Source organism: Procambarus clarkii, chromosome 51, assembly GCF_040958095.1.
Source record: "Procambarus clarkii isolate CNS0578487 chromosome 51, FALCON_Pclarkii_2.0, whole genome shotgun sequence".
Lineage (NCBI taxonomy): Eukaryota > Metazoa > Arthropoda > Malacostraca > Decapoda > Cambaridae > Procambarus > Procambarus clarkii.
Genome location: NC_091200.1, coordinates 15,526,514 through 15,549,797, shown reverse-complemented (window position 1 = coordinate 15,549,797; position 23,284 = coordinate 15,526,514). Strand labels below are relative to the sequence as shown.

At 45.3% G+C, this 23,284-nt stretch overlaps 1 protein-coding gene across 1 annotated transcript in view; it reads right to left on the bottom strand.

Moving 5' to 3' along the window:
* The window catches only part of LOC123774547 (uncharacterized), a 52,467-nt gene that overhangs the window by 3,046 nt on the left and 26,137 nt on the right, over positions 1-23,284 (bottom strand). Inside the window, exons 4-6 of the mRNA XM_045768892.2 lie at positions 15,658-15,862; positions 1,007-1,258; positions 88-835 (exon numbers count right to left, since the gene is read on the bottom strand). Of these exons, the coding sequence (XP_045624848.1) occupies positions 88-835; positions 1,007-1,258; positions 15,658-15,862 (1,205 nt within the window). The remainder of the gene's footprint in view (positions 1-87; positions 836-1,006; positions 1,259-15,657; positions 15,863-23,284) is intronic.

The following is a 23,284-nucleotide window of genomic DNA, read 5'->3' as shown; positions in this document are numbered from 1 at the left end:
AAGCTGTTACAGAAATTTATATACTCGTATATAAGGGAACATTATAGATATCAGATTTTGATAGAGTAAAAAAAATCGAGTGATTACCTTGCCTGTGTAGTCGATCTTGACAAGTTGCCTCATGATGGAGATCTCGGTGGGGCAGCCGCGGCTGTCAAGGAGAGTGATGTTGTTCGTGTTGCTGCCGTCCATTGCATACAAGTTATGCACAAAGATCTCGTAAGGAGAGTTCTTGTCGGGGATCTCGAAGATGAGCTGGAGCAGGTCTCCCACGGATGCATCGGAGATGTCATCGCCGTTGCGGTTGGCAACTCGCATGATGACGTTGGGAGAGTCGACGGTGCTGCCTTGTTCCAGAGCGGGCTTGATGTCTCCTTCGACGGTCAGGTCGACGCGGTTGCTCACACTTTTGTTGCTCAGATCGTATTGACAGTGGACGCTGAGGCCCAGGTCAGCCGAGGTCACAATCAGGTCGTGGTGCTGAAGGATGACGTCGTTGCTGTACTTGGCGGCAGCGTCACGTTCCACACTGCAGTCAATATTGTTGTAGGGCATCAGGAGGTCGAACTCCAGGGTACCCTTGACGTCATTGACGCAGGTGTTGGGGGAGCCCTTGGCGTAGATTTTGCCATTGAAGATCTTCGAGGTTTTGATCTTAACGATCATGTCTCCGGAGCGGCAGTCAATCGTTACGTTGTAGCAGGAGGAGAGTTCGTATGTGGAGGAGCCGGGGATCTCGAGGTAGGGTTCCTCGATGTGGGTGAGGGTGGCGGCGGCGTGGTGAGAGAGACGGCACACGCTGTCTCCGGTGTCACCGTAGTCGAAGGAGTGGCACCTACGGGTCGTGCAAGATTAAAATTGTGTTGCAAGATCCCGAAGTTCATGCAGCATGGGTTTAATAGGTGATATAAGACAACATTAATACAAAATAATTTGCTTATATAGATTTCAGTATCCTGAACAACATGATTCATGAAGTCATGATCTGCCACCCTGAGACACCTACCTGAAGGAGGCGGTGAGGCATAGTCGCTTGCAGTCTTCCAGTCCGGCAACCTCTTGGTACACAGAGTCGACCGTCTTCAGGATGCGGCCCTCCATCTTCTGGAACTCGCACAGTCTGACGGGGTCATCGACGCAGTTGTTCTCCAGGAAGTCGCTGTTCTCCGCTGCTCGGAAAGAGCCGGTTCCGACAGCCGTGTGCCTGTCCATGTCCGAGATGGAACAGTCGCCTGTAGCGTTGTTATAGCTAGCAGACCTGTGGGATAGGGACGAAGTGTGATGGTGAGACCCTGGCTCGGTAACCCATCCACTGCCTTCCGCTTGACATTATTTTTCAAATCAGCAAAACAAAAAAATGGATTATAAATGACCTCATGTAAGCCTCACGCTGTCTCGAACTATCTCGAGACTCTCATGAAACAGGAGTATAACGCCTCACCATATTGATACTCTTCCATATATGAGGTGTGACGGAAGTGGTTGAACTAATTAAAAAAATATCAGTGAAACAAAATTCTTCCCTTGTGCAACTCCAGCCTCCGCCCTCATCGCGTTCTCTTTGCACGCCTATTCAGCATCCCTTTATCTCCATGATAGGTTCAGTTTTGTTTTGTATCTCGCTCCTTTGTATCTCGCTAGAATTATTTAACGAAGACAAGAAAAAAGAAGTATCAGTGCTCCAGCATCATTAGACATCAGAATATTTATCGAGAAGAAAGTCCGTTAAATTGTAGTCTATTACTTGACTGGCATGAGAATCACAATTTTCAGACACCGATGAATAGGACCATCGGGGAACTTCCTGGAATCTTTAGTTAGACTCCTTTGGTCTATTGGAAATATTTCACTTACTTTGTCACCGCGTTTTAGTCAACACATTTGTTCCATCGTGATGTGTAACGTTGGCAGATTCTTAGATGCTATGAGTATAAAGTTGGAACAGTCTTATTTGCTTCTTAAGCTCCGAGATACGGACTGTCTGATTGATCACGACTGTCAGTCCTTCAGTATGAATAACAAATGTAAAATATGGACTTTGCCCATTAATCATGTTTATATAGTATTTCCAATGAACCCAATTAAATGGGTTTAACAAGAACAGCTGTTGTTGTTGAGCCAGTTGGTGGTAGGTGAAGCATGACTAGTCGTAGAGACTCGTTCTTTAAGCTTTATTTACAATGGGCGAGTGAACCAGTGTGTTGTTTTCATCGGTAGCGTTGGTATGCCGCACTGTTTAGGTCTGCACGTGATGACTTGAGAGTTACTAGTGAATCACGTGAGGATCTTTTGCTCACAAAGGAAACAGCTCCAACAAAAACTTTCTGCATTTAAAAAAAATATATCAACCTAAAAATAACTCTTTTTAATTCACAACTTCATCGTAAACTGACGGACATAGGATCCTTTAACATAGTCACGTATCCTCACACAAAGCTGGCATTAACCGAACGATGAAATCTAAATCCGCTTATAATCCAGATTCGCCAACACAACCAGTGACTGAAGAGACATTTATTAAAACGAAAAAATCCCAGAAAAAAAGAAGATTCAAGATTTCTCCTAAATAGCTTTAAAAATCACTGAATAGCTGCTTCCATGAGTCCTGAAATGAGGGCCATTGCGGTTAGAGTGTATTCATAAAGAAAAGAGCAAATTCCAAGCTGGCGAAAAACTGCTTTTGAAACAAGCACTCTCTCTCTCTCTCTCTCTCTCTCTCTCTCTCTCTCTCTCTCTCTCTCTCTCTCTCTCTCTCTCTCTCTCTCTCTCTCTCTCTCTCTCTCTCTCTCTCTCTCTCTCTCTCTCTCTCTCTCTCTCTCTCTCTCTCTCTCGTCAATCTTGATCACGCCTCGAAAAGCATTGCTGTCACTCATTGCTTTGACCTTTCGTGGCCCCTAACCCGGATCCCGCTTCTTAATCCCACAGCTGTCTGCTCAGCCACCAGTAAAACTAATAGCAGCAGAATTGGACACCCAGTTATACATGATCAACATGTCAAGTTTATGAACGTCTCGCTTGTGTGAAATGGCTTCAGTGGCTGCCGATCACCCAGTCATATGTGTGTGTGTCACCCACCAGTCAGGTGTACTGACATCCATCAGTCAGGTGTACTGTCATCCACCAGCCAGGAGGCGTACTGTAAGTCACTGGAGCCAGTCACTGGAACTATACCATGTACCCAATGGTTTCTGTAAGGAACTGTGTGTTAGTGTATAGCGGTCCCGTCTCTTAGCTATCAATCAACTGGTGTATAGATTTCTGAGCCTACTGGGCTCTATCATATCTACATTTGAAATTGTGTATGGAGTCAGCCTCCACCACACCACTGTATATATTTTATTGAGAGAAACCTAAGATATATATATATATATATATATATATATATATATATATATATATATATATATATATATATATATATATATATATATATTTATATATAAACAAGGAACTTATATATATATATATATATATATATATATATATATATATATATATATATATATATATATATATATATATATATATATATATATATATATATATAAGTTCCTTGTTTGTTTGTTTTGAATAATTTCTCAAGCATCTGACGCCAGCAAAGCACTGTCTCGCCTCGACAGGAGTCTCCTACCATCATCACTTACGGTGTCGCTCGGGGCACTCAAACAAATCTTCGGTTTCCGGCCCTAAACTCCGGTTCCCAGCCCAAAGTGCCGGTTACTGATGGGCGTTCAGACGCCGACGACACCACCGAGTTCTCCCTCGAGGTGCTGGATGGAGACTCTGGGGGGACTCGGTGGAGGATGACGGCTGTCACAGTGTGGAGGATGAGGCTGAAGGATGTTGATGATGGAGCTACCGAAGGAGTTGTTGGAGCTGATGGTTGATGTGAGAGGTGGAAGGAGGGGGGGGGGGTGAAGTATCGAGCTGTGCATGATTCCCGCAGGGCGCTGTGCTGATTCTTTGAGGAAACGTAGGTAGTGGTGGTGGTAGTTGTGGTGGCAATGGTGGCGGTAGTTGTGGGGGGGGGGGCAGATTTGGAGGGTGTGCCTGCCGGTGGGTTTGAGTGAAGACACCCACCGGCGACCTGATCCATCCTATCGCAGCCAGCGGCTCCGTTACATACCTCACGCAACTGCTGCAAGAGGGAGGTGGTGGTGGGAAGGGGGGAAGAGGAAGGGGAAGCGAGGCAGATAGGGAGGGGAATGTTATTCCTTCCACATCATGTGAGAGTTGAGGATGGGACGGTCGGGGTGGAACAGTGTGCAGTGGTGGTGGGGGGAAAGGGGTTGGGGGAAGATCAGGAGATCTGACAAGCAGGGGAAAAAGAGGGGTGCGGAAGGGAGGGGGAAGTGAAGGGGGTGTTGGATAGAGGAAAGAGAGGGGGGAGGCATGAAGGAGGGAGCGTGACCCCGGGTGGTAACCAGGTTACCAGGAACAATCGTCAGTAACTGTTGACGACTTCCGCAAGACGATGACGCGAGACGGACACGGAGCTCTGTTGAACGTGGTTATTACTCTTGTTGACGTGTGAGTCACACTGAGGGACTCGTCGTGTGAGACACACTGAGAGACTCACCGTGTGAGACACACTGAGGGACTCGTCGTGTGAGTCACACTGAGGGACTCGTCGTGTGAGACACACTGAGGGACTCGTCGTGTGAGACACACTGAGGGACTCGTCGTGTGAGACACACTGAGGGACTCGTCGTGTGAGACACACTGAGGGACTCGTCGTGTGAGACACACTGAGGGACTCGTCGTGTGAGACACACTGAGGGACTCGTCGTGTGAGACACACTGAGGGACTCACGGTGTGAGACACACTCAGGGACTCGTCGTGTGAGACACACTGAGGGACTCACGGTGTGAGACACACTCAGGGACTCGCCGTGTATTAGAACTAGGAAAAAGTTGTCAAACACAGCTGCTGTTTTCTAAAAAGATTTCCCACACTGCACCCGCAAGATAACGCAAGTCTTACGGCTTGTACACCTTAATCATCTGCTCTGACGACCTGTTCACACGAGGCAGTTAATTAAGCAAGTCCCAGCTGCGTCTAGGTGCAGGTCTCAGGATGAACAACCCAGTAGGGATTCCCCTCACCCTCCTCCCTATTGGGACGTAGTGTAAATGCTGCAAGGGCAGTATGCTCATCCATATGATGAGTTACGCCGCCAAATAACGCGATTTTCCTTTCCCGAGAAACTAAAAAATGGGCTCGTCACTGTTGGCTGACTTGACTGATCGACCTTCCCTCCACCCCCACGTCTATACTACCTCTCAGTACCGCTGCATAACTGGAGAGGAAGGGGGGGAATTATTGGATTTGTGTGTGTGTGTGTGTGTGTGTGTGTGTGTGTGTGTGTGTGTGTGTGTGTGTGTGTGTGTGTGTGTGTATGTGTGTGTGTGTATTCACCTAGTTGTATTCAACTAGTTGTGTTTGCGGGGGTTGAGCTCTGCTCTTTCGGCCCCGCCTCTCAACTGTCAATCAACGATCAATTTTTTTCTTTCCCACACACCCACATTCCCAAGAAGCAGGCCGTAACAGCTGTTTAACTCCCAGGTACCTATTTACTGCTAGGTAAAAGGAGCGCATCAGGGTGAAAGTAACTCTGCCTATTTGTTTCCGCTATCTCTGGGAATCGAACCCTGGTCCCCAGGATTATGAGTCCTAAGTGCTGTCCACTCAGCCACCAAGCGCGCTGTGTGTGTGTGTGTGTGTGTGTGTGTGTGTGTGTGTGTGTGTGTGTGTGTGTGTGTGTGTGTGTGTGTGTGTGTGTGTGTGTGCATGAGAGAGTGCGTGTATTTAAGAGTTATATCCCGTAAGGAACCGTGGGAGCTTAGCGGTATAAATTTTCCGCCACCACCACCTCCACCAATATCACCACCACCACCACCACCACCACCACCACTACTACCACATCAGGCGTTGTGACATACACCACCACAGCCACCACCACTACAACAGCTACCATCACAGCCACTACCACCACCACGTCTCTCAAACTACCACCACAACGTCTCTCAAACGTCCTTTAGAAACCAAAATCAGGACTCACAATGCAAGCTACACAACGTTTTAAGACCAATATTGGAATATGCCGCACCGGACTGGAACCCGCCCCTTGTGCAGCATTAAAACCAAAATTGACATATACATCAATTTACCACGAGATTAGTGCCAGAAACTAAGAGGTTAAAACTCTGAGGATTAGTTAAGGGGAACGCGATCACATAACCTAAAAGGAGAGAAGAAACAGAGGTGAAATGATCACTACATACAAGATACACAAGGACATATATAAGGTGGATAAGGACAGCTTTAAGTGGCGAGAAAGGTACGGCAAGAGGACTTAATAGGAAGCTTGAAACATAAATGAATCGAGGAAATATATGAAGTTACACCTGTCTTGTACTGGCCATGTGGAATGAACAAGTTAACTTTAAAGTCATCCACACGCCCTACATCACCTTATCCACACGCTCACACCTTATCCACACACCCCACACCACCTTATCCACACGCCCCACACCACCTTATCCACACGCCCCACACCACCTTATCCACACGCCCCACACCACCTTATCCACACGCCCCACACCACCTTATCCACACGCCCCACACCCTTGCATTAACTACCCAACTCATTCACAAGCCCACACCCTCTCATCCACATACCCAGGCATCCACACGCCCACAACGAAGCCCACACGTTCACACGCCCCCCTGCCTCCCCCCCCCCCCCACTACCTCCCACGCCCATCTTGGAGCCAGTCATGCCGGAAGTTTTCAAAAACATCACCTCACTGTTGGGACGATGTCACCTCATAGCCACAATAATTCCATGATATTATATTCCTGTAATAATAATAATAATAATAATAATAATAATAATAATAATAATAATAATAATAATAATAATTATAATAATTAAAATAAAATAATATTGAGAACGTTAAGGTATGCCCTTCTGTAGCACTGCGCTCAAAATCCGTGTCATGGATTAACAGAGAATCAAAAAACTGCTTTTGTAAGTTTTCTTTATAAGTCAGAGAGAGAGAGAGTGAGTGTATGAGTTGACATATTGGGAATAAAGTTTGACTTTTCAATAAGCATGAAGAGCCACATGTTGAATCTAGAGAGAAGCACAAGTCCTCTCCCAGCACTGGAGTGTGCACCACTCTGTGGGATATGGCTGCCCCACAATCATTTATCTGAATATAAGATAAAGATGGATAAGGTGCGATAGGACGTGCCTCTAGTCTTGATTTGTTCTGGTTTGACTGGTCAGTTCGTCAGAGCCTTTATCATCAGCAAGACGTCAGTGGCCTTACCGCTAGGTATAAATAAGGCCACTGTTCTCAGTATTTCCTTCCTGACCCATCTTCGTGGGCAACCAAAAGATGGCAATCGCAACACAAGACGCTCAGCCATCAATAGCCTCATGCTAGCTGTTCCATTCTCAAGGATATCACTCCATCAGAGAGCACAAGTCACACGATCCTCGAACACATGCCCCCAACATCCAGTTTCACAGCCTTAAGAACACAAACCCAACAGCCTAAGACCACAGACTACAACCTCCAGTCCCTAATTTTCCACAGCCCAAGAACACGAGTCCCACATATTCAAAACACCAGTCCTAGACAGACTGAGAACACCTGGGCACACATCAGTACCATATGTAGAGTATGGTTTCAACATATGTAACTTGATAGCCGAGCACTTTATCAAATGATCGAATTCGTGTCGGAAGGCTCTCTGAATCCTCTAAATGCCACATACCGATGCTCTGGCCCACAGCAAGATGTTCTACTACCCCCAGAATCCCCTTAACCCACTGGGGGGAGGAGGGGGAGGGGGGAAGAGGGATGCCGAGCAGGTGGTGACAGCACGCCAAAGGTTTTTTTCCCGGTCTCATTGTCGTTCATATAATTACAGAGGCGAGGTGCTGTCGCGGGTCGTTCCAGTACCAGTCGGAACGTAGTCCAGTATAATTAGTTGTGGTCCGCACTGATTACACTGGACTACGTCGCTTTGACCTACATATTTGTTCTTGACTATAATCAACTAATTAGAGCTGTAGCGTATATTTGTCTCAGTTCTGTTTTGCCAAGCAGAAAAGCTTGGTAAAAAAACCAAAACCTTTTACCATTCCAGAAGCACATGATGCCCCAAGGATATGCGCGTCGAACGCGTGGAATAATTCCGCCACGTCATTCTTTGCCTTCGGGTAACTGAAGAAGCTTCAAGTAATTTATGGATGCAATTACATTCTTTTTCGCCCAGGGAATATCACAATCCTCTTCCCTTCGTCCTCTCGGGAGCGTCTTCTCCTCCACACAAAACACCCGGACGGGAGACGCTGCACCCGCCCCAGGCAGGCAAAAAAAGGGGAAAACGTGCAGGAAGGAAGATTGAAGATCGTGAGACTTGCGCATCTCCGACAGTGACTGGAGGAGGGCGGTTGTCACTGCTGGGGAAGATGAGGGCGTCTTACCATCATAACGATGGTAAGACGTTGCTAATGACCCCCTCCCCCATCATCATCCTCATCCTGCTCTTAACGTAGTTCCGGAAGCCTCTTATGTTGGGCACTTATATGCTCCTGTAGGGAACTTGGGCCAGGACCCCTGCCTGCTTCTGTCACCATCTGCACCCTGAAGGCTACGACGGTCATTTGCGAAGTGGTCGCGTCCGCGCCTGCAGCCGGAATGTGATACCCTGAGGATTCGGGCATTATAGAGGGGGACGAGGTTGATGGTCTTACCGTCAGAACGCTGGGTACGAGACTCCTACCGCCGTCAACCACCACTCAACGCTGGGTACGGAACAATTTGCCTACAGCCATACGTGAAAGGAAGCGCGATAACTCTTGCGAACGTAACAGCAAATGAGTCAAAGAAATGTAAGGAAATACCCGTATCCTGTACGGGTGGGTCAGCAAGTGGAATCCACTGAGAGAAGCAGCTGTGGAAGCCACCTCTATCCACTGCTGTAAGGCCAGATTCGACGAAGAATTCGAACGTCAGAATAGTTCCCTTATAACACTAGAGTTACAACAGGGCTAGACAGCGGGGCGTAAAGGAATAGACCACACTGTACCATAGTCACAAATAGATAACTACTGAGCTACAGGGCAAGGTGAATGGCAGATGATGGTGGTGTATGGTGTTGTGGAATGTGGTGGTGGTGCAGGGTGTTGTGGTAGGTGGTGATGGTGGTGATGTATAGTGTTGTGGTAGTTGGTGGTGGTGCAGGGTGTTGTGGTAGGTGGTGGTGCAAGGTGTTGTGGTAGATGGTGGTGGCGGAGGTTAACAGAAACAGGCAGTAGTAATGGCAGTTACAAGTGGCGGTAGGTTCGGGTGTTTAATGTAGTGTATGTGTGTGTGTGTGTGTGTGTGTGTGTGTGTGTGTGTGTGTGTGTGTGTGTGTGTGTGTGTGGAAGGTATTGTGTGGTTGTCATGGTACAAGAGAGCAGCACAAAGCGTCGCGTCCCCCCTGGACAGCTGCCCTCCTCTTCCTTCACCGAAGCGGAGGTGAACGCTTCTCCTATCACCGCCCTGAACCCAACCATATTTGCCAAGCTCTGCAACCCCCTCACAATACAGCATTACAAAATTAGTTCCCCCCCCCCCCCCTTCAGTTTCCGCCCTTCAGTTTCCTAATTTTATTTATCTCACTACAATCCCATTGTTGTCTCCATCATTCTAATTCTTCATTGCGATTCCACCTTCCATCTAGCTCCTAGCTCTTATCCCTTGCTCCTAGCTCTTATCCCTTGTGAATCACCTAGTCGTCACGGCAGCTGCCAGCAGACATGTTGTTGGCTCTCTACTCCTACGTTCATCAATCCCTCCTTCCTTTCTTCCTTCCCTCTGTCCCTCCCTCCCTGCTTCCCTCACGATGTTCCCTCACGACTGTTGGAAAAAGGCTAATATGGTGTCATTGAGGCCAGGACAGGAAAGATAAAGAGCCAGTAAACAACATACCAGTATCACTAGAAACATTGACCCAAAGGAGGCTTGTGGAACACCTCGAACAACTGAAGTATTAATCCGAACATCAGCATGAACTCATTTACAAAGACATTCTAATTTACAAAGTTATCAGAGATTCCAGAGAAGATGGGAAATGAAAGAGAGATTGGGTTGGGTAAACTGCTTCTTCCCTGACTGCCGGAGATCATTTGACATTGTCACTCATTTGAGACTCCTACTCAAAAAAGAAACCAGGTGTTTCTGGTTAAAATTTGAGATAAGTGAGAGAGAGTACCTCTGAGGATGGATATAAAGAGTCACATTTAGAGGACAGACATCAGAGTGAAGAGAGAAAACGAGCAGCGTGCCGCAAGGGTGTGTGCTAGGCTCCATAATTTTACTAACATTGACCTAACAGAAAGTTGACTCCTTCAAATCGTTGTTTGCCGACGACGCGAGATAAATAAAAACTAATCAAAACAGAAAGGGACTGTGCTACGATGCCAAGATAACTAAGATCTCCAGAGGTGTTCTGAACATAGGCTACTGGACTTTAACTGAGACAAATGCAAAGTTATGAGAAAGAAATCAGGATTAAAACCACGTGGAAATAAATAGTGCGTAATGAAGGAAAAACAAATGCCTGCTCGGTCGAGTATACATCGCTAGACTTGGATACCATACATGGGGTTAGGATTCCACGCTCCGCCTGGCAGTTCAACTCCAGTCACTACAACTCTGCCTTCGCTCTGTCAGACGCACGTTCGCCAGAGTGTGCTTACGATCAAGTCTGGTTACAGAACGTGATCTTTCCATGTGCTGACGCTTAAAAGAAAACAATTATCTTCAGAGCCCGATTTTGTTCAGAGGATTATAGCAAAGTAAGTCTTTCGTGGGGCTTTTTTTTCTCGAAGGGAATTTAGAATTGAAAATTATGGAATGTATTGCCAAAAAAAGGGATTTAAAACAATTACGAGCATCATCAAACTAAGAGCATAATTAAATAATTTTACAAATAATTATACAAATGTATATTTAATTGTAAATTGCATATTAGTGCTTGATCGTTAATCGTTTTTTTTAACACGTAATAATTATTTTATAATTAAGAGTCAGTTCAGGCATATTATTATTAGCCAAGAAATGTTAAATGCTGCAGTTCTCATCGAGTAATTGTTCTCGCTGTCATTCTCAGTCTCTCTCTCTCTCTCTCTCTCTCTCTCTCTCTCTCTCTCTCTCTCTCTCTCTCTCTCTCTCTCTCTCTCTCTCTCTCTCTCTCTCTCTCTCTCTCTCTCTCTCTCTCTCTCTCTCTCTCCAACTAAATCTGTGGTCACCTAGGAGTATAACTGGTGTTCTTAATGACACTGCGAGCCAGGAGTTGTTATCGACATCATCTCTCTCTTTTTTTTTCCTTCTGTTTCCCTCAATTTGCAAAAGACGATTACGTGGCATGTGGCAAAGACTCCATTACACGATCACTAATTTAAGTACCCCCCAAGACACAATTTAAAGAGGGCAGTAACATATAATTACCTCCTCCTCGGGGCGATCACATCTCATGTCAGTCACCCGCCAGTCCCATCATTATATCTTGAATAGTGCAAGTGGGGAATGGAGTAATTAAGAACACAGCCTTATAAGGACCTCCTCCACCATCATGATACTCCATTGACTTGTTTTTTGTTATTTTTTTTTGTTTTGTTTTAAGGTCCAGGCCGTTCAAGATGGACTTCATTTTCCTCCTATTTTTTTCTAGCTCAAGAATTTGTGTTTTTGTGCAGTCGAAAGTTGTAAAGTTTCAGACCTTTTTGTTTGTTCTTTTGGATCTTGTCGTGAGTCCAGTCTTGGCGGCATCTTGTACTTTGGGATCTTCAGGCCATATATAGGATTTTCTGCTTTGGTCGTCCATCGAGTTATAAGGCATATTGCTGAGTACCAGCTGTGCCAGCCTCAGTCCTAGCCTCAGTCCTAGCCTCAGTCCTGTCTCAATCCCAGCTGTGGTAACTGCCTCAGTCCTAGCTGCCAGAGACCCCCCCCCCATCCCCCCTCCCCCCACTCATCATAACAAGGCACTCTGGCCAGCTTTTCATTACAGCAATTGCATTATATAAGACTTATATCAGGTAGTTCCCTCCCCCTCTTCCCCTCCTTACTTATAATTCAATTTTAGGTTATACGTCATAAATCAGATGTAATTCGCGGAGCAAAGTGGCTCAAGATGTCTAATGCCACACCGCGTCCTGTGAAGACAGTTGCTTAGCAATTTAACCTCCGTTGTCGAGGGATTGACTGGGCTCTCGCTCACCACCGGCTTCAGTGAGGCCAGGATGCGACCAGTTAGATTGTGACGTAGTTAGCAATGAGATTATTATGTTGGTAAGGTTCCACCATCACCAACAGAATGTTGGAAGCCCGCCCCTTCCCCCCCTCCTCCTAGTGTGTATGTCGTGCAAGAATGATGGTGGGAGCTTGTAGTGTGAGCTGCCTCACACAGTGATAGTGGTAGCCCCCCTAGTGTGTTGCCCGAGGGTGATAATAAGAGCCCCTAAGTGTGAACTGATCCATAGTGACAATGGGAGCCCCTAGTGTATGATACCTCAGTGTGATATTGGGAGCCCCCTAATGTATGATACCCCAGAGTAATAATGGGAACCCCCTAATGTATGATGCCTCACTGTGATATTGAAACACACTATTGTGTGACGCTTCAGATCCCCACCAAGGGGATACACGCGCTCCTGTAATATTTGTATATTGAAATGTGCAATTAAAATGCCACGAGCCTCCAGTTCCTATGAACGTCTCGGAGAGTTCCTCAGAAGACCACGTCTGTTGCTCCACATCTGTCACTATATTACTCAGGAAGAGACGCGAAGATTTGAAAAACTGTATTTTCAGCACATTCTCGTGACGGAGATGAGCCGAGGCTCTGACTAGAGAGCCACGAGAGACCAACATACATCACCGCCAAAGCAAAACAATAAATGACTCTGGTGACCTTTTGTGTTGATTCTCTTGGTCAATCCTCTAAGACGTAGGTTCGAACCCTCGTCACGGCCTTTGTGGGATTTGTTCAGTAAAGCAGCTGCTCCTTCAGCTATGTAAACTCGCACGATACCGGCTACGTGTGTTTGTGGAAGATCTTTTTCTGATTCTGTGGGTGTCTACCTTACACTATTTTTTTCAATAGGACATCAAGCGGAGAGATCTTAATGCATATATATTATTTACTGTTGTAATTAGTGGTATTATCTTCAGATATTTATATGATTTGTCTTAGTTTTACGAAGTTTAGTAAAAATTTGAGGGGAGTGGTTTCTACTCTTGACGGTGAAGCAATATGTGGCAGGTCACTACATCAAGGTGTCACACACCACCACCACCAGTGTCAGTAAGGTCACTACATCAAGGTGTCACACACCACCACCACCAGTGTCAGTAAGGTCACTACATCAAGGTGTCACACACCACCACCACCAGTGTCAGTAAGGTCACTACATCAAGGTGTCACACACCACCACCACCAGTGTCAGTAAGGTCACTACATCAAGGTGTCACACACCACCACCACCAGTGTCAGTAAGGTCACTACATCAAGGTGTCACACACCACCACCACCAGTGTCAGTAAGGTCACTACATCAAGGTGTCACACACCACCACCACCAGTGTTAATAATGTCACTACATCAAGGTGTCACACACCACCACCACCAGTGTCAGTAAGGTCACTACATCAAGGTGTCACACACCACCACCACCAGTGTCAGTAAGGTCACTACATCAAGGTGTCACACACCACCACCACCAGTGTCAGTAAGGTCACTACATCAAGGTGTCACACACCACCACCACCAGTGTTAATAATGTCACTACATCAAGGTGTCACACACCACCACCACCAGTGTTAATAATGTCACTACATCAAGGTGTCACACACCACCACCACCAGTGTTAATAAGGTCACTACATCAAGGTGTCACACACCACCACCACCAGTGTTAATAAGGTCACTACATCAAGGTGTCAGACACCACCACCACCAGTGTTAATAAGGTCACTACATCAAGGTGTCACACACCACCACCACCAGTGTTAATAAGGTCACTACATCAAGGTGTCACACACCACCACCACCAGTGTTAATAAGGTCACTACATCAAGGTGTCACACACCACCACCACCAGTGTTAATAAGGTCACTACATCAAGGTGTCACACACCACCACCAGTGCCAGTAAGGTCAATACATCAATGTGTCCGACACCACCACCAGTGCCAGTAAGGTCAATACATCAAGGTGTCAGACACCACCACCAGTGTCAATAAGGTCACTACATCAAGGTGTCAGACACCACCACCAGTGTCAATAAGGTCACTACATCAAGGTGTCAGACACCACCACCAGTGCCAGTAAGGTCAATACATCAAGGTGTCCGACACCACCACCAGTGTCATTAAGGTCACTACATCAAGGTGTCCGACACCACCACCAGAGTACTGCTATTATCCGGAATTGAATATTTTGACAACTCATTCTTGCCTCGCATCAGATGGCACCAAATAGTAAAAAATGGAACCCGAACGTGATGAAATCTTGTGCAACGGCAAACTTGCCATGATCAAGATTAATATTGACGAAACCACATTAAATTCTCTACTGTATTTGCGAGCGCGCATCATCTACACACAGAGAGGTGTCTAACTCTATATGATCTAAGGTGCAAGGAATATTGCATGGATATTCCTGCGCGGGCCCTAAGCCTCTGGCTGACCAACTCTCTTGTAAATAAATGGCAAGTAACTCCAAAACTATTTATTTAATGTCAAACACACCCGCACTGCTCCGGCAGCTGACCGTTCACAACATGTATCGCTCTTGCTTTCCACACAACCCTTCGTCTTAGCTAATAGGTCGCGTTTTGTACGTAATGGCATGCAACTTACTAAAGAATGAATCACAAATATTCACGATTACGTTACCTCGGACTTGATAGGTTGGGTGGGTTGTTTGGGTTGTTAAGTTTTTGGTTAGGTTAGAAGGTGGGGTCTTGAACGGAGTGAGAAATCAAGAGAACGTGCCGTTCAGCAACCAAGTAACTGACATTAGGAATATAACAAATAATAATAATAATAATAATTACAGAGAAATCACACTAACATGATATATATATCAATGAGAAAATCCACTAGGGCTGTGAGGTGGGCTCGAACTTACGACCAAGGCATTGCCAAGCCGCGTACTCTACCACTCGATAATAATAATAATAATAATAACAACAAGGAAGATAGTGCCACCTGGAGCAGTTTATCGAGCGCAACAAGAAAAGGAAATTACAGGTCGGTGTTCTTGGTCGATTGGTGGTGTGTTTTTGTTACACTGATCGAGTGGTGGTGTTTGCTACTCAGGTCGAGTGGAAGAATTTGCACTCATTTTTTTTAATTTCGTCACTGGAAGAAATTTAGTCAACAAACACTAAAAAACACTAAAAGGAAGAAATTCGATATTCACGCTTGCAGAAGGAAGAACCCCCAATACACAACAGAGATGGCAACAAACCCTGACAGCGTCAGAAACATAAACAGCTCCATAAAAGGTGGTTTATGACAACAAAGCCTTGACACCCACTGATATCTACCGTCACTCGGCAGCTACATAACCTTCCGTACACTCACCTGCAGGAAAATTCTTGCTCTGTCAGGCAGAGGACCTGACATTCCTGGCGGCTGGTGACGCGCTGGCTCTTCTTGGAGAAACCTTCCATTTCGAATCCCATGACTCTCTCGAAGCTCCAGGCGCGGTCGCAGGACGGGGAGTTGGCCAGGCAGTTCTTCTGGACGTAGAGCGTGAACACCGGGAACTGAGAGGAGGTGAGGGAACCTGTGGGCATGGAGAGGGAAGGGTATGTTAGTGGGTGGTGGGTTACAGTAGTGGGTGGTGGGTTACAGTAGTGGGTGGTGGGTTACAGTAGTGGGTGGTGGGTTACAGTAGTGGGTGGTGGGTTACAGTAGTGGGTGGTGGGTTACAGTAGTGGGTGGTGGGTTACAGTAGTGGGTGGTGGGTTACAGTAGTAGATGGTGGGTTACAGTAGTAGATGGTGAGTCACAGTAGTGTGTGTGAGCGAGGGGTATGTTAGTGGGTGGTGGGTTACAGTAGTGGGTTACAGTAGTGGGTGGTGGGTTACAGTAGTGGGTGGTGGGTTACAGTAGTGGGTTACAGTAGTGGGTGGTGGGTTACAGTAGTGGGTGGTGGGTTACAGTAGTGGGTGTGAGAGAGTGTGTAACCTTAGACACAATTGAAAATGTATTCCTTGTTGGAATGCACATTTGGGTGTTTATTGTGGTGAGAGAAAATGTTTTTGTTAGTGTGTTTGTCTCTAAATTTACGTTAGAAACTGTTTTTGTATTTATAATTGTGCTTCAAAAGGGGATTTTCGGAATGATCGGTTTACACATATTGAGATATATCTGCTTTTAGCAGTTAATGTATAATTTATAATGTTGTATAGATATGCGTGTCTGTTTAAGCTATCCAGCTTTTAAATTAGTTCTTATATAATTATTTAGAAAGTAAAATGGGCATATTACCATTTCACAAACTTTGGTTAAATAAACATACAATTAAGTGCATTTTTTGAAAGCAAACTGGCTTGAGGCATCTAACACAATTATGTGATTTCTAGAAAGGTAAAACATATAACAGTTTAGTGAAAAATATACAAAAAATAAGTAGATTAAAATAGTTCAGGAACAGTATTTTGTAAACCAACAACTGTGCCAAGGAATTGTAGGCATCTTAGACTCGCATAAGGTTTACTAGGAACCTTACACCTGTTAATGTCGTGTATATCTTCTATTGTTAGTACCTAAGTTCCACGACCGTCCAGAGAGAGTCAGACGAACCAGACAGATAGATATCGTTGATGTGTTCTGGTAATACTATTTATTTCCACACTTAAACGGAATTCACAACCGCCAATTTCTTCCCTTTTACGTTTGCAATTCAATTGATGTTAACCCCTGCACTGCGCACCTGTTTTGGCAAAAATTTCATGGTGCAGTTGTTAAGGACATATGTTTGTTGTTTTTATAAATGTTCAGCCAATGTTAATGTCAAAATGTTTCCTAACTCAATCATTTTCATTTCAAATCACAAAAAGTGATGAAAATATTAAAAAAAAGCCTTAAAATATGGCCTAATTAAAACAAATAACACAACCCTCAGAGTGCCTTAAGGTGCTTTGCGCAGAGCAACGAGCTTTTCTATTCTACTTCAGTGCTTGGAGGGCCAGTCAGCCCAACGCAAGACCTGTACGAATTGCATCAAAATCTAAGCCAATCACCAACGACGCTTCATGTGTAACTAAACTAAAGGCAGGTAAGTTACGGCAAATGGACTCGAGAATTTCATGGCTCGTAAAATCTTAGTAGCGGTGAGCATTTGCGGTAACGCCCGGTCATGACCGAGCTGGAGCGTGGCGTAGTGCGTCAAGCAACTGTTGTACGCACAGATGTCGTTCAGCACAGTCGATTACACCCGTTCCAAATTCATGAGCGTGATTGAGTCAGGATTACTGGGCCGTCTGCCCTCATCAGGAGGTGGAGCCAAGACACCAGCGGCACAACTCTTTTCAGTAACTTAGAAGGGGCTTAACAATATAGCTGTGAGTACGATATAAACGATGCGCAATTTTTGTATTCTATTCCAGTCTTATATTTAGCCTGACAGACAGTTGTCTTTGGGAGGAAAATCATCATATGGATGGATACAGGAAATCAGGGTTAAAATTCTTAAGAATCTCTTCCTACTCTGTATTCTCTTCGGCTTAACAATGACGTTTGAAAATTGTTGTAAAAAAATACTAAGTTGGGGTGAAAATTCCATGTAAGTTGACCAGAAAGAAAAACAGCTGGATCGATAGAGACAGAAAAATAAAAAATAAAAGATTGAACTGATAATACCGGATTTGCATAAACTTCAGCCCTTTGATCAGTCACAAAATCTTCTCACCATGACGACGTCAATGAGCCAGAATACAACACGAATTCTTCCCTCACGCATAAAATTCACAACCAGAACACCATTAGTACTGAGAGGGAGAGAGTGAGAGGCAGGGAGGGAGGGAGAGGGAGAGGGGAAGAGAGGGAGAGAGACAGAGAGGGGGGTGAAGGGATGCCAGTAATGACTATCCTGCACCTCGGAAGCAGTTCTGTACTCTTCATGCACCATAAGTGATGGAGGACACAGGAAGACATTCAGGTGAGGTGTCGTGGCACAGGAAAGGGAAGGGGGAGAGGAACGAAGGGAAAGAGAAGGAGAGGAGGGGGAAGGAACAAAGAGAAGGAGGAGTAGAAGGAGGGGAGGAAGAGGTAAGCACAAAGTTATTGCCCCATGCAGGCTTCATCACGCATGCCTTCTCAATCTCCCCTTCTTCCCATTCACCCCCCTCCCCCCCCCCCCTCCACGAACTTCCATCCGCAGTGTAACTAAGCCTTGGGTAACCTTGCGAAGAATGCCGCACGCCAACACGCACGCACGCACGCACTAATGTACCCTCCAACTAACACATTCATACGTGACCCCCTCATCCATCACCTTCCCTTCCTAGCCTTAATTACAGAAAAGGTATAGACATACAACAAGAGATTTACTCATAACTAATATTGTTTAACAAGAATCAGACTTTTGTCCTGTTAAGTACAAAAGACTACTTAGCGTCAATAAAGCCTAATAACGAGACCAAAATACCAAGAACACAATACCGAAGAACGCACTTAACACCAAGAACAATTACAGTTGTCAAGAATACTTAGTAGTAATAGCTATATCATCATCCTTCCCCTAACACGCCGTCGCCGCCTCCACAACATTGACAGTTACTGCTGAGCGCGGAGGAAGAAGTCGCGGTCATCAAGCCTGGAAACCGTCCACCAAGAGGTCGAGCAGTGCTCGGCCAGGGTTAATGATGGCTCGGACAGCTCGACTGGGGCTTGGGGTGGCTAGGCCGGGATTGGCATGGGCTCGGACAGGGATGGCGGTGGCTAGCGGAGACTAGGAATAGCTCAGCCGGGGTTAGAGGATTCAAATGAATCCCAGGTTGCATTGCCTTTTTGACCATGTCATGGTGGTGGAGTGGTCTAAGGCGTGTGCTTGGGGAGTACCAAGTGTGCGGGGTTCGAATCCTCCTCATGGCTCCTACTGATTTTCCTAGTTACATATGACTCTGTATTATTAACTGTTAACAACAGCCTTCCCAGGCGGCTTGAGACACGGATGTGTACTTACTGTAGCGTTGAAGTCACCCACGACAAATTAATTGTTTATGTTCATAAGGGTTATTTATTATTATTATTATTATTATTATTATTATTATTATTATTATTATTATTATTATTATTATTATTATTATTATTATTATTATTATTATTTTTTTTTTTTAAATGAATGAAGCTCGCAGGTAACTTAAAAGAAAGAAGTGGGTGTGACTAAACTGCTTAAGAACTGAAGATAATTTTGAAGGTGCTGAAGATGCAGCAGCATATTCAGGCTGCTAGCAGCCGCGTCCAACAGCCTGGTTAACCAGACCACCAACCAGAAAGCCTTATCTGAGACCGAGCTACGGGGACATTGATCTTCGGAATCACCACAAGGTAGGCGGACTCTGAGGGACCGAGGGGGAAGGGGTGGCGGGGATTCTCAGAAGGAACCGGGGTGGGGGACTTTGTGGGACCGAGGGAGACTGAGGGACCTAGGAAACGTCTGAGAGAAAGTTTGGGGGAAGGGTGAGTCTGAGGAACGCAAGGGGGTGGGAAGCGGGGGAATTCTAAGATGCCGGAGACTATCGCATGCCAAGGCGGCCTCTGAGAAAAAGCGGGGGATACCCTTTGGAACCAAGATGGACTCAGAGATGGACTTATTTCCAGGGGGAATACGAAGTTCGGGTACTATGTTGGAAGAGTTCCCAGAGGCTCACGACTCTGGGAACTGAAGATATGTTTTGAAAAGTACCTCACCCGCAGCTGCTGAGTGATACCCGTCTCTTTGGTCCCATCTGTCACTCACCCGTCGCTCAGGTCCCACCTGTCACTCACCCGCCTCACCGCCCCGTGTTTGCCTGTGATGGCTGGTGTTAACACCCGGAGAGCGACTTGACTGGGAGTAGATTATGTACTCTTTCTTACACTTCCGGGCTTCTTGTCACAAGGGCGGAAAACTTAATCAGAAAACACGATTGTGTAATTGGCTGCCACATCCTCGTTACGGTTACTATCGCGTCTGTTATAGTCTTTGGCAACTTGAAATCTTGTGTTGATGTCACTGTAAAAACGCGACCGGCCTCCCGTGGAAGGTTTTCCTGTCGTTCCTGTCACTGCTGTGGAGGGTTTTACTGTCACTGCTGCGGAGGGTTTTACTGTCACTGCTGTGGAGGGTTTCACTGTCACTGCTGTGCAGGGTTTTACTGTCACTGCTGTGGAGGGTTTCACTGTCACTGCTGTGGAGGGTTTCACTGTCACTGCTGTGGAGGGTTTACCCTTCTGTCTCTGCTATGGAAGTCTTACCCTCTCACTGCTCTGGAACGTTTCACTGTTACGGCTGTGGAGGGTTCCTCTCCCCGGGCTGTGGAGGGTTCCTCTCCCCGGGCTGCGGAGGGTTCCTCTCCCCGGGCTGTGGAGGGTTCCTCTCCCCGGGCTGTGGAGGGTTCCTCTCGCGGGCTGTGGAGGGTTCCTCTCGCGGGCTGTGGAGGGTTCCTCTCGCGGGCTGTGGAGGGTTCCTCTCCCCGGGCTGTGGAGGGTTCCTCTCCCCGGGCTGTGGAGGGTTCCTCTCCCCGGGCTGTGGAGGGTTCCTCTCCCCGGGCTGTGGAGGGTTCCTCTCGCGGGCTGTGGAGGGTTCCTCTCCCCGGGCTGTAAAGGGTTCCTCTCCCCGGGCTGTGGAGGGTTCCTCTCGCCAGGCTGTGGAGGGTTCCTCTCCCCGGGCTGTGGAGGGTTCCTCTCACCGGGCTGTGGAGGGTTCCACTCGCCAGGCTGTGGAGGGTTCCTCTCACCAGGCTGTGGAGGGTTCCTCTCGCCGCGCTGTGGAGAGTTCCCATCTTCCGGATGGCTACTGACGCATCTCTTGGACTCGTCTCTACTGTAGCGTTGAAATCACCCGCTCGTAAAAAAAATATTCAACCATTCATTTCTCACTTTTTTATTGTACATTATCCATATCCAACAGGTTTTGTATTTGATTTTTTTGGACGTTTATTAAGGGATATATTTTATAAATATTTTTTTTAATAATTGTGTTCATTCAGTAATTGTAAACGTCCAGTCGTTTTTCCAGGATGAACAGTTATCCGTTGGCAAGCCGCCTTCACGGCAGGAATAAGGGGGGGTTATTGTTCGCTGATATATTTGGCTCCAGCCTTAGCGCTTTTTACGGGCTCACCATAGCCCGTGCTACGTGGACACTTCGTCCTGAGTTGCTAAATCTGAAACAACAACATTAGCGCTGATGGAGCCACCTGTCCGCCGACTCACTGTCTGATAAGCCATATATATATATATATATATATATATATATATATATATATATATATATATATATATATATATATATATATATATATATATATATATATATATATATATATGTCGTACCTAGTAGCCAGAACGCACTTCTCAGCCTACTATTCAAGGCCCGATTTGCCTAATAAGCCAAATTTTCCTGAATTAATATATTTTCTCAAATTTTTTTCTTATGAAATGATAAAGCTACCCATTTCATTACGTATGAGGTCAATTTTTTTTTATTGGAGTTAAAATTAACGTAGAGATATGACCGAACCTAACCAACCCTACCTAACCTAACCTAACCTATCTTTATAGGTTAGGTTAGGTTAGGTAGGTTAGGTAGTCGAAAAACAATTAATTCATGAAAACTTGGCTTATTAGGCAAATCAGGCCTTGCATAGTAGGCATAGAAGTGCGTTCTGGCTACTAGGTACGACATATATATATATATATATATATATATATATATATATATATATATATATATATATATATATATATATATATAAAGAGCCACAAGACAAAGAGATGACAGAGTGTAATTGCCGTATCCTCGCTGTCGGAATCCTAGTTCATCGCTCGTGAAATAAGAGCCATGGATTAAAAAAAAAAAAGATTACGCGAATTGTCGGTTATTGCACATGCGAAATGGTCCTTGATGACACTGTCACCGCCATTACCTGCTTTACCAACCCTAGCCTTGCCTGCCATCTGTCGTCCGATTCGCGATGCTCTAATATCTACGTAATTTGAGTTTTGAGATGAGTATAGGCATTACCCGCCTGGAATCAGGTGCCATCAATACAGACATACGGCGCCACGGATTTATCCTCGGCTGTTTATGTCGTGAGGGTTAGTGTTTTGTATGGCAACTCTTCACTATTGTATGGCAACCTCAACTATTTCTTTATTGATTTTTGTTTTTACTTTTAACATGGTTTCGGTTGCTGCTATTTTACTTAAGCTATATAACCAGACGTTGATATTAATCAAGTCTGCTTTAAAGGTTTCTTGTTGGAAGTATAATGGTAGAGTATCATGAGCAGCCAGCGTGGGAAACCACTAATACAGACGGCGACCACCGTGGCTACCTCTTAGACAACTGTACACTGACACTGACACTTTTTCGATATTTTCGGGCGAATGGACCCAATGTTTATCCTAATTGTTCATGGTTTTGTTTAGTTCTGTATTAGGAGTTCATCATATCCAGCAGCTGTCATTAGTGCTTCCTCCTGTGATATACACAAAGTTTCCTATACTCATCTCCATTACTTGGTCTCTTACATGGTGTCTTTTGCTAGCCCTATGCTCAATATATATATATATATATATATATATATATATATATATATATATATATATATATATATATATATATATATATATATATATATATATATATATATATACACACCTTTTCTCAATGACCAGAATCCCCATCTAAGTCAGTCACATCTTGAATGCCACACAAAGTACGCAGAAGCTGCCTGTTTAAGAAGCTGCCATTAAGAAGCTGTCACATGTAGCGACAGACAACGCAGCTCACCAAGATGAGCGCCACTGGATGGCAACAACTCGGATTCTTAATGGTCTTTTCAAGTTCAGTGTCGAGAAATTCTCCACCAAAGTCAAGGTCGTGAACCTTGAAGTTGAACCTCACACTGATTTTCTATTTTCTTTTTTTTTTCTTTGACTTTTGTAAATCACTAATTTGTAGACAAATTATTTTTTTTCTACAAATTAGGTT